Source organism: Castor canadensis, chromosome 4, assembly GCF_047511655.1.
Source record: "Castor canadensis chromosome 4, mCasCan1.hap1v2, whole genome shotgun sequence".
Classification (NCBI taxonomy): Eukaryota; Metazoa; Chordata; class Mammalia; order Rodentia; family Castoridae; genus Castor; species Castor canadensis.
The window spans coordinates 22,093,939-22,106,158 of NC_133389.1; the positions used below are offsets into that span (position 1 = coordinate 22,093,939).

A 12,220-nucleotide genomic window follows, 5' to 3' on the forward strand; every position below is an offset into this window, starting at 1 on the left:
TCTTCATTGTTTTGTACCTTCTTTTCCTTTACCCTTACCCCTATAAAATACCTCATTTGATTTTTCTCCCTTTTCTAAGGCCCTAGGCATGCTGTCTATCTTTCTGGAGAATCTTTCTACCTCTTTTTGTCTCCCCATAGTTTTCTAAAACTGTATTGAAGCAGTTGAAATATGTTAATGGTATGTTATGGCCTCTATTACCCTTAGTCTATTTTTTCTCTGACAATTTTTAACATCGTGTGGTTTTGGATCATTATTGCTTTTCTATTACAAAAATATGAGCCTGTTGTATAAAAATATAAAAACAGCAATGTTCAAAGATAAAATGGAATTCTCCCAAATTCACACAAAGATAACTACCTTTAACTGGTTAGTCTATATTCCCTCCAGGTCTTTTCTGTTTAAAAAATATTGGAAAACACACACATGCATGTGAAGCATGACACACATATGGAAACATGTGCAGAACATTGACACTACATAGGGTTTAGTGGAGTCTTTGAAAGCAAATACTGGTGTAACTAAAACAGAGGTCAAAAGCCAGCACATGACCGCTTCCTAAATCAGCCCTGCTTCCTGCTTCCTGTATTGCCATGTCTCTTTCAAACACAGCTCTTTTTCTCCAAAAGTAACCACTATCCAGACCTTTATTGTAACATTTCTCTGTTTTTCTTTATATGTACTCCTTAAAATAATAGTTGATTTTACCTAGCTTTCATTTTTAACTTTTTATATAAATATATATTATCTATATAATAAAAGTGACATAGACATTGTATACTTTGTTTTTGCAGTCTTCTATTGATCAGCCTTAGAACATTCCCCCCTACCTTTTTTTGTGGCACTGGAGTTTGAACTCAGGGCCTCACTCTCGCTAGGCAGGTACTCTACTGCTGGAGTCACTCCGCCAGCCTGCTTTTGTGTTGGATATTTTTGTGATAGGGTATGAGGAATTTTTGCCCAGGCTGGCATGAAACTACTATCCTCCTGATCTCTGTTTCCCAAATAGCTAGGATTATAGATATGAGCCACCAACTCCTGGTTCATTCCCATTTTTAATGCTATGAACAGTAATGAACCTCATTTTGTGTAAGTTTTGTGGCATATGTTGGATACTGTAGGGTACTAAATTATTTAATTCCAAAGGATAAATAGATAGTAATGAGTATCATTTTATGTTATTTTTACTTGTACAAGAATAATTATAGTTTTATGGAAGTTAATTTTTTTTTTCTACAGTCAAACATTTTTAAAGCTCTCTCATGTAAAACAAAATTAGGAGAAAGTTAAAAATATGTCCAGGACTGGGGCATTGTTGAAGGGGTAGAGTGCTTTCGTAGCAAGTGTGAGGTCCTGAGTTCAAACCCCAGGACCACACACACTAAAATGAATGTCTCAAAGTTTGTAAGTTGCCTGAAAATCACATTTGTGTCTTTCAGAGACTATATTACATTCTAAAAGTTACCACAACAGTCTTAGTGGTTCAATGCTGTACTATTCAAAGCATAATCCATGAACCAAAAACGTCATGGTAACACCCAGAGCTTTCTTTATTTTACATGCAGAGTCTCTGCCCTTCACCAGTCTACTAGAACAGAATCAAGATTTAACAGGATCCCCGATGCATATCAAATTTGAGAAGCAATGTCGTAGTATATGAAATGAAACAAATGGAGACTACTAACTTTTTTTTTCAAATGAGAACATGTTCTATAGTGTCACTAATTTCCATAATCTTTATAATATGTGTGGAGGCTATTCAATACATAATTGTAATGAAATTGGATGAAGGCTTCTAATTATAAAAACTTGGTAGACTAAAATAATATTGATATGCTACTTTGTAAAAGGTTATTACTTTCCAAAAGCATATTCACTTTGTTTCCTCAGGTCTACAGATTAATTTTGTAAAGTAGCAAAGGCAGAAATTATTATATCTGTTATTCTGAAGCTTAGAAAGATTGAATGACTTCTTAAGATCACAAGCTTAGGGGTCTTGCCACAATGAATATGGCTTCATAACTAATATTGGCAAAAAGATAAGTAGCCAAAAACTATATGATCAATTCTAGTCACCCAAATGGAGCTTTGGGAAAACATGAACAACCTACATATAAACTTGACTCATCTTTTTCCACAGTGGTTTATGTGACTCAGAATTACTAGCTTAAATTTAATTTCCTTCTTTTTTTCCTCTTTCTCTACTTATAATTAGTAGAATTATCAACTGTTGGAAGCTTTAAAAAGCTTATACTAAGCGTGTATCATTGGAAATTGTTTTCTGATTACATGTAAAACGTCTATTTTTGCTCCCATGCTCTGACCCTCTACTCTATGTGATTAGCTGTGACTTTTGATGGGTGACAGGTCTATGTTGCTCATAGGTCAGACACTTTAGATATACAAATGCTTCCCCTGGCTCAATACAACTTGACTCAGTCCCTGCAGGAGGAAGTCACAGATGACCAGAAAGCAACTTTTCACATGAATTGACATTCTCACGCAAATTCATGTCTGTGCAGATCACAGGCTGTCTGTCATCCGGGTGTCTTGTGCGGTATGTGGGGCTTTGAGGTCTTACTGTAAATGCCGTAGAGTGGTGTGTGTGTGAGGAAGGGCTGGCAGCACAGGCAGGAAAAGGAGCTGCAGAGTGTGTTAGTAACCTGTCTCTCTTTTTCTTCCTTTGCATTCCCAGTTGCCAGGATCTTCAAATGGAGATTTCCATCCTTCAGGAGCAGATTTCTCACTTGCAGTTTGTGATTCATTCCCAACATCAGCAGCTGCGTAGCATCATCCAGGAGGTCAGACTAACCAAGTGCATTTCTCGGGTAGATGGTATGTTTATGGTATGAACACCAAGTACAAGTGGCTTGTCTCTACTTTAGAAGCAAAGAGTCTTTCCTTCCCACGGACATAGACTTTTGCTTCTCATGCAATGTGACTCACTTTTCAGTGTCTTCTCTGGACTATAATGCAAACACCTGTCAGGTTCTCAATGAGATATTTTAGAAAATTGTATTTAACTGGTTTTTAGATGTGTCATTGATTTTTATGTAAGTGTTCTGAGTTAGATACTGTTTGCTGATATTTAGATTTTGTAGATCAGGAGATTCAGACCTTTCCTATGGCAGAAGTTAATCTGTTTCTATATCCTCATAACTAGTAAGCCATTTTCTAGGTACATCCCAGCGGTGAAAAGGAAGAGGTAATGGGGGTAGTAGCCAGCTAGATTGTGGACTATTTGAGATTATAAAATCTTCCTCAAGATATGTGCTTAAAACTAGATCTCCAAATCAGTGTTTTTACTACCTAATATTTGTTTCCAAAATCTTCCACGTTATTCTAGAGCCTTCCTGATGTAAAAGTAGCATTTGTACTCTATTGACCATGACCTCATCAAAGGTCCAGAAAGCTTAGTAGTGGGATTTGAGAGCCAGAAGGGACCCGGGGCTCATCACACAGCTTTTTACACATGAGAAAAGTGAGACTCAGAGTGGTTCTGTCAGAGCTGGTTGTGATAGAGTTGGCTTTAGAACTCATGGGTGCCCTCTCTTTGGGCACCCTTCAGCACCTCATCATCCCACCTCCCAGTTTCATGTGGCATCTTGGTAGCACAGGCTGCTGCTGATAAGGACCCCACTTCAGGGAGTCTCTGCATGCAGGGCAAAGCTTTGGCTATGTCCTCCAGCAGGTATCTCTGCAGGACAGACACACAGAAGGCCATGTGCTCCTGCTGAATTGGTGTAAACAGGTTCTTCAAAGATTAAAAAGTATAACAGCACTGTCTGAGTGCTTTCCTCCCCAGGTGCCAATTTGGCCTGCAATTTTCTGAAGCCTGCTGAGTTGGCTAATGCTGTGAGAATTCATGTTTTTATTAGATGGACACCATTTCACCTCAAAAAGCTGTACGATTTTTGACTAAATTAACCATTCCCTGTGGTTTGGGAAGAGTTTCCAATTGTGTTTCTAATTCTTAGATGGAAGGATTAAAAAATAACTTAAAGGAACAAGATAAAAGAATTGAAAATCTGAAAGAAAAAGTCAACATACTTGAAACCCAGGTAAGAAGGGGAAATCTATGGTACATTTCTGTGTGTTGGCGGGGAGGCAGAGGGGTATATCAGTGAGCCTGTATATGAACATGTATGTATGATTGTGTGCATGTGTGACACCATATCTAAGTGTGTCTGTGTGATTGTATGACTGTATCTGAGTGTAAGTATATGTGTATCTGTGCATATACAGGTGTTCTTGTGAACATGTGTATGTAAGAAATTGTAGCTTTGAGGGAAGTACTTCCAATAATTGTTAAATTCATATTAAATCACTATTATTTAACATCTTTTATTGTATTGTTAAATTATTAATATTAACATTACATATTAAATGAATGTTAAATAGTTGTCAAAAGTTTATCTACATTTTCCAAAATACTATATTGGTGAGACAGATAAGGACCTCTTTCAATACAGACTTGAATTAGAAGTTTGGTCAAGGCCACTCTTATGTAAGTTCCACTCAAGCCAGATGGTCAGGCTTCTGGTCTCCTATCTTAGTTCTCTTTTCACCTCTTTCTTTATCCACATCCATCCTGGCTCCAAGTTTTGCCTCAGGACTCGCCTATTTCCAAAAGCCTGTTATAATTATCTTGCTTTTCAGTGTTTTATAATTTAGCATAATACTTTCTAATTTCCTGTGATAAAAATGGTAAGACACATTTTTCTTCTGACTTACTCATGTGCCCCTTTTTCTCATAATCCCCTTTCTGGCTTTCAGTGACAGTCATCTCCTGTCTCATAGCAAGTGTAGTGCAGCCCCAGCCAAGGTTGAAGTTCCTCAGAGCACCCACAGGTGTCCCCACCCCAACTTTGCTTCTTGCTTTGTCACCCTTTTGTGTCAAATGACTCATCTCCAATTGCCTGGACCCTGTTGCCTTTCCTACTTTATTCCTCAGTATTTTCACTTCCTCCTTAGTGTTCATCTACCAGTGTTGTCCTGTCCCATGGAAGACAGAAGTGTTCAACTTCCATTGGAAACCTGCTCATTTTTTGGAACTTTTCTCCTTCGCAGAGCAGACCACAGAGGAGCATCACAATCTGTCCCTCAGCACACAGTCACACCATGCCTTCCACTACCATGTTCTTTCTGCTTTCCCAATCAGAGGATAAAAACTCATAATAACAAAACAATTGTGAACACTTTTACATACTAAGTTTTGAAACTGTTTCCCATTTGTCCTTTCCTGGGGACAACTACTCCCTTTCCTTCAGGAAGAAAGAGTTCTCTAAACCTTCTGCCTCCTCTAGGTTCCAGATCCTTAGGGCATGTGGAACTGTTTGATTGATTAAGAAGTGTTCATGGCTCCGTACAGACAAAAATGTAGGGATTATGGAATTATTGGCTTAAAATCCATGGGCAATCAGCAAGATTGTATATATTCATATTTCTACTGGAAATTATGTGCCTGTTTCATATCTGTGTGTATGTTAAAGTTATAGAACATATACTTGGTATATTATGCCCACTGTATTATAATGTTAAGGTCTTATTCATTTTGTTCACTGTTCATATCATTAATCAAGCAATTAGTTATACAAGGGCTTACTTAGTGACTACTATGATAGAAGCACTGAATTTGGAAAAATAACACTGAAACAACATAGACATGATCCCTACTTTCTAGAATTTTCTGGTTAGTAAATGAATTTGAAACACTCGTGTATTTTAGACTAAATTCTTACATTGGAAATTGTTCTTACAGCATTTCAGCCTATTTGGCTTGAATTACCGTGCATCTATAATACATTTTAATTGGAGGGGTTTTTTTTGAGTTGGTGTCTTTCTATGATAGTCCACTTCATTAATGCCAGCTCTCACCATGTCAATGATACTACTGCCCCTAGTTCAACTTTATTTATTTTTTTGGTTGTATCAGTGTATATCATCCCCAAAGCAGATTTTATTGTCCTAAGGAAAATGACAACTTATCCTAGATACTATACATTAATCCAATTGGCTTTTTAGCTTTAATTGTGAGGCCAGGACAATATGCCTGTTTCTATCCTACTCTCTCTTTGTATTACACCTTCAGCAAATGATTTTTGACTTGCCACTCAATGGTGACAGCAACAGACCTGGGTTGCCCTCATGGAAACTTTTTGGTTCACTATAGACTCTCCATGTAGTGTGATAGCACCTATCTATGGTGTCTTGGATTCTCTGAATGTAGCTCAATCCTGCCCAGTGTTTTCTAGTATTCTCTTTTATAAATAAAACTTCAAATAATAGCAGTATCTGATTAGTGTCTTTAGTTCTAAGAATTCATTTTCTTCTGCAGAGAAGCATTTTCCTTCTCAGTGGTGAATGTTACACAGTCCCTTTGAACTTTAAAATGTTCAATCCACATTAACTGACTTATTCAGCAACTATTTTTGTGTATTTGTAATATGCCCAGAAATGTTTTAAGTGTTGGGTTTGATTGTCTCCTCTGACCACATCTTGCTTACATTTTAATTGAGGATACAGGTGATAGACAAATAAGAAAGTAGATATGCAGCTTCATTAGGGAGTGCAAAGTACCTCAAGGACAAATACAACAGTATAAAGGGTTGGGGAATAATGACGACCTCTGAAGCATCTCTAAGGAAGTGATATTTGACCAGGTAGTTAAGCATAGTGAGTGAGCCATGGTGAGTCAATCCCAGTCTATCCCTAGTACGTGCTTTAGTGTAAAGACCTTAAGGTGAGATGGTATAGGCAGGGGTGTACTAGCTTGTACTGAAAGTGTAAGACCACCACCCATTTTGGAATTCATCAGATAACAGGATAGACTGGTTCAGCTGTGGTCCCCAGAGCTTGAAAAACTACTCTGTGACATCCAGCTTTCTAGTCCATGCAGAGAGCATCGTTTTCTCATCTGTACTAAAACCATTTATCTGTTTCCCAGGCATCCTACATCATTTTGTTTAATCCTCACATCCTTAAATATAACAAGAAAATTTCTGCTTAACTTTACCTATATTATTTACTTTCTTTCTACTTTTCCATATCTTTCACCATCTTAATTTATAGCTTTGACATTCATCTGATAGTTCATGCCTTTCTAAACTTTTCCCTAATAATGTACTCATATGAAAATGCATCTTCAGAAAGAACTCCATTTTCTAAACATTAAAGCCTACATTATATAATCACCATCACCCTTAAAATTTAATTTAATTCTTAGAATGTGCTGATGAAAGATTAAATGTGCAAAAATTATGTTCTTTTGGAATAGCGTGCCAATAAACTATTTTAGGATAGAATCATAATGATGGAAGATGTGGTTTGGCTAGTTCTGTTTTGCAAACCAATGATGTAATTGGCATGCATATGGCTATTCTACTTAGAGAAAAAATTGTAGAATAGGCTATGAATCAAGGCCTTAATCTAATGGGTGAAACAAATCATGGAAGTTGAAATAAAGACAGCCAAGCATAATAACTCTCATGCTTTTGTATTGTTTGGAACTCAACTACTTGAGAAAGTAGGAGTTTATTTTGGAAAATACTCAAATAGCTTCTACATAATTCTCCAGTTACAGAATATTTTTCTTCCAATCATGGTTGTCATCATGCCTTTGTATTTTCAATTGTTTCATTAATTGTAAAGTACTGAATAGAGGGGAATTTTTCTCAGCCACATATTTGGCCTCTGATATGTGCCTGCACTTGTTCAGAGTATATATTAGATTTGTTTCCATTATAGGAGAAACATATTTATCAGCAATTCATCCAATCTGCAGTACATTTTCTGGTTGCCACTTATATGATGAGCTATTGAATTATCACAGTGAAATGATTTATGTGTCTGCTGATGTTGGCTCCATCTTTTGGTTCTTTCTCAATGTAGATTCCAGGAGCCAAGGTGGGGAAAAAATCCATATATTGACACTATTCTTCCTTCACTGGTTCTCATCTTAGCTGCATATTAAAATCACCTGTGGAGTGTAAAATCTTCCTGAACCCATATTACAACCAAGTGAAACAGAATCTCAGGATGAGACTCAGGCATCTGTTGATAATCAGCATTCTGAGCAATGCCAATACATGCCAAATCTGAAAATCACTCTCTGGTCCACCGGTTCTCAAACTCGAGCAGCCTTCAGAAGCACCTGCTGAGCTGTATAATCACATCAGCAGGCTCCAGCTTGCCGACTCAGTGGGTCTGCTTGGGATGGTGGTTTTGCATGTGTAACTAGTTCCCAGGTGATGCTGGTGCTGCTGATTCCAGGATCACATCTTTGTCTTTTTTCTCTCATTTTCCACCTCACCCATTTCACACCATCTTTAAGGTCCAGGTTTAATCTCTGTGTGTATGAAAAGTCCTAAATTATTCTAGTCATGCTGATTTCTATTGACACCTTTTCTATAATCATTAATTAGCTACCATTTGAACAATTCACATCTGTTGAATTGTTGTTATTTTATTTACTTTTTGCTATTCACATCTTTTTGGTATTCCCTCAATGACAATGCATCTCTGATATACTGGAAGAGAAGATCCCATGCCTTCTTGTGCTGCTTCTCATCTTCTCTGGTCTGGGCTCAGTGCTATACATGTGGCAGGGACTGAATAACTGGGCTGCATGTGTGTGAAGCTGGATGGTTGAAACTGATTGTTGATTAATTTCCTGACAGTTTGCTTTTTTTTTTTTTTCTGTTTCGTATTTATGCTACCTTGAATTCTTTCAGAAATTCTTGATTCTCTGCTCTACTGGGGTCACTGTTTTCATATTTATACTATAAGGAGGCTAGGTAATGCCTGTGGTCATGTAGGAAACTAATCTCCTGGAGGGAAAAGAGTGTGGACTTTGGAGTCAGACAGCCTTCACAGAGCTTGAACCTAGGTCCCTGCTGCACACACTACCTGTGGTTTACCAGGTAAACCACATAAACATATAATATATAAGTATAATATGTATCTATCAATGTATAATATCTGTATAATAATAATAATATGCACATTATGCAGAGCTGAGTCATATCAAAGGAAATAATACATGCCAGGCATGGTTGTATACACCTGTAATCCCAATACTTGGAAGACGAGGCAAGAGGAACCCAAGTTCAAGACCATTCTGGGCTACATAGTGAGATGCTGTCTCAAAAAAATAAAAAGAACAAAAACAGTAAATAATGTACATAATAAATATAAAAAAACTGTATCAATGTTAACATTTGCTAGGCAATTATACTTATTAATTCTCTTCCTTCTGTCAAAATTCTAATGTCTATTTCCTAAAACTATGCATTTGGAGTGTCTTACTCTAAATCAAAAGATGGAATCCTAGAAAATGCTTTTAAAACTTCAATTGGGTAACTGTTTAAGTCTTTAATCTCCTAGCAGGGAATGAAGCTGATGTATTGCTATTCTTTTAAAGTTACAATCTCACCTGCCACCATTCCACCTAGCTGCTTGTGGGTCTCAGACACTTCTATACAAGTGTGTCCTTTAAAGCTGTCTAAATTAGAATGAAACAACTCTGGCCTGTCGAAGCTCAACCAGGGTCAGGAGCTCAACCAGGGTCAAAATCTTTTCCTGTTTTTGTTCTCACTATCCATAGCTGTGAAATGAAATTTCTGGGCTTGGCTGTATTGTAGAGAAAACACTGGCTCTGAACTGGGGAGATACAACTTGACACTATGCTCTCCATGAACAAGATGGTGGGTACTTAAAGTCTTTGGATTTCAAGTTTTAGTTGTAAAAATGGTAGTTAGACTAGAAACTGTCACCAACTGCTTTTAATTCTTAAAATCTGTACTAATCACCCAGCTGAGTATTTTGCACAGTTTATCTCATGTCAAACCTGTGAAGAAGGTGTTATCATTGTGTTCGTTATACAGATAAGCAAATTAGGCCCAAAGAGGTTAAGAAATCTAAACGAAGTCATGTAACTAGTTAGTGGCTGTGCTAAGATTTGTACCTAAGAATTTATTCTCATCTGCTTTTATCCATCATTCCATTTTCTCCTACAATTATAGATTGCTTCTAGATTAAAAATACTATGATCATATGGTACTTGTTTCTTCCAACAATTTCTACAAGAAGGATCTGTTTCATTTTTCTCTAGTCACAGATGAAGAATATAAAGCTTTAAGAAGATTGAGGCTAGAGATACCATGAACTATAAAGAAGAAATGGTGCCTATTTTTGTGAAATAAAACCAAGAGAATATATAAGAAAGATAATTGTGTAATTTGTGTAATCAATAATGTGGGTTTCTCTGATAAGATTCTTTCATAAAGTTATCTTCATTTATCTATATAAATTTTCTGTGAAATCAAACATAGATAGCTCAGCTGTTGAATTTCAGAGGTTGCATTTTAATTCCTTGGTATATTATGCTTTTTTTCAAGGTGTATTTGTATCTTTAGAGATAATATTTAATGACTTTTAACTGACTTTATTTTCTGTGGTCTAATAGAATGACTCAACAAATTTACCATATTGGAGTGAGGCAGAAGTTAGCTTGAGCAGAAGCATCAAGGATATAGTTAATAGGTGGGTTAGATAATTGATCTCTGCATTGTTGATTTTTTTAAATTTTAGAATAAAGAACTAAAAACCAAGGTGGCCCTTTGGTCTGAAACTCCTAGGACAAAAGTATCTAAGGCTGTGTCTACAAGGTAAGGTCTTTTTACACCCCCCACCCCCACTTCCAGTCCCACCTTCACGACTTCTGGTGAACATGGTGGCAATTCAATCCACTTGAGGAAAATTCTGATCAATTAATGTGTAATTTTTTATTTTTTGTCTTCCAGTTACAGTTCAGAACTGTGTCAATCTTCTTCACATTGAATCCTTAAGCCATAAGATATAAATGCTTACTGAATAAAATGAATGAATAAATTTAGATAACTTCCCTCCTTCTTTCCCCTAAAACAACTTCAACATTACTCCAAATCACTACATTGTTATTTCTCTCTTGCTTTATTTTTATGCCATTATTGAATATGTTAATCATGAATTGTTAGTACTTATGGAAATTCCATATCATCTCTCAAATCTAAAAGATTGTAAATTTCATGAGGGTAGGACAAGTTCCTTGTATTTCTATTTTCTTCATTGATAAGAAAAAGTATCTTCAACAACTACCTAATAATGATTAATTTCAAGCAGTGATTATGACTCACAAAAGCAATCAAAATGATGGTTAAAACCATCTAAGCCATTTTTAGTAATATTTGTTGTTGGCCTAATCTGAATCTGAATCTGTGCTCAAATCTCATTTCCATAAACGATAGGAAATTACAGCCTAAAAGAAAACATAGCCTGTAATTACATGTATCATTTGAAAAGTGATTAAAAACTTCCTGTTCTAGCAGCTTTTGAGTTTCCCTGTCTGGTCCCTGTAGGGGAGAATTTCATTTTCTGAAACTCTTCTGCACAGTTCCTGAGGTAGGAAATCAGACTCACTGTGATTAGTATCTGTCTAGAAATTCAGGCAGATTCAGATCTTTCTAAAACTCCCTGCAACAATGTTTCACTTTGCTAATGATGTATATAATTACAGACTAGGGATGAAACCATTTTGAATTAAGTTCTCTAAATGTTTGGGCCTCCAGGTGCTGAGTTTTCAACTTTTTGGCCACTAGGAACACAACTCTTAAAAAAGAAAAGAAATATCTAAGGAGGAAGTGAGATGCCCACATTTCAGAAGCAGAGAGAAGTAGTAATTCAGTTGGGGAAGAGGTAAAGGCTTTGGAATAGGAGGGCAAGCATGATTTTCCAGGCGAAGGGAGGGATGGCAATGTTTTGCTACCTTCCTTGTAGACACTGTTTCCCAGGGCATGGTGAAGTGTACTGGCTAGACTCAGTGACTTTGACCCAGAAGGGAATGGAGTCAGAGTGGAGCAGAGAAGCAACTGGTTGCCTCTCTATTGTAACCACTCCAGTGTTGGATGTTGGGACTCTGGTCCATACAGCAGAGAGGATGTGTTAAGATTTCTTTGACCTGTTTTTTTTTTTTTTTTTTTTAGCTATGCTTAATCAACATTTATCTACCTACTGTTTTAAAGACTTTTCTTGTCCCTATGACTTGGGTAAAGTCAAGTGAGGGAAATTTCCTATTGAAATGGTGAGAATGGACCGAATATCCTTTTTTGTCTGATTTTTGATAGAATTTGCAGTGTTAAAGACATAAAAATAGGTCTCTCATTTGAAAAATGAATCAAAAAGC

At 36.6% G+C, this 12,220-nt stretch overlaps 1 protein-coding gene across 8 annotated transcripts in view; it reads left to right on the forward strand.

Moving 5' to 3' along the window:
* The window catches only part of Ccdc68 (coiled-coil domain containing 68), a 59,297-nt gene that overhangs the window by 40,324 nt on the left and 6,753 nt on the right, over nucleotides 1-12,220 (forward strand). For 5 of the 8 annotated variants that reach the window (XM_074069786.1, XM_074069783.1, XM_020166825.2 and 2 more), the window contains exons 9-11: nucleotides 2,696-2,801; nucleotides 3,978-4,061; nucleotides 10,591-10,667. In XM_074069786.1, the coding sequence (XP_073925887.1) occupies nucleotides 2,696-2,801; nucleotides 3,978-4,061; nucleotides 10,591-10,667 (267 nt within the window). Of the gene's footprint in view, nucleotides 1-2,695; nucleotides 2,802-3,977; nucleotides 4,062-9,604; nucleotides 9,705-10,111; nucleotides 10,426-10,465; nucleotides 10,543-10,590; nucleotides 10,668-12,220 lie in introns of those variants that run through there. The other 3 variants (XR_012447025.1, XM_074069787.1, XM_074069788.1) reach the window with 3 other exon arrangements.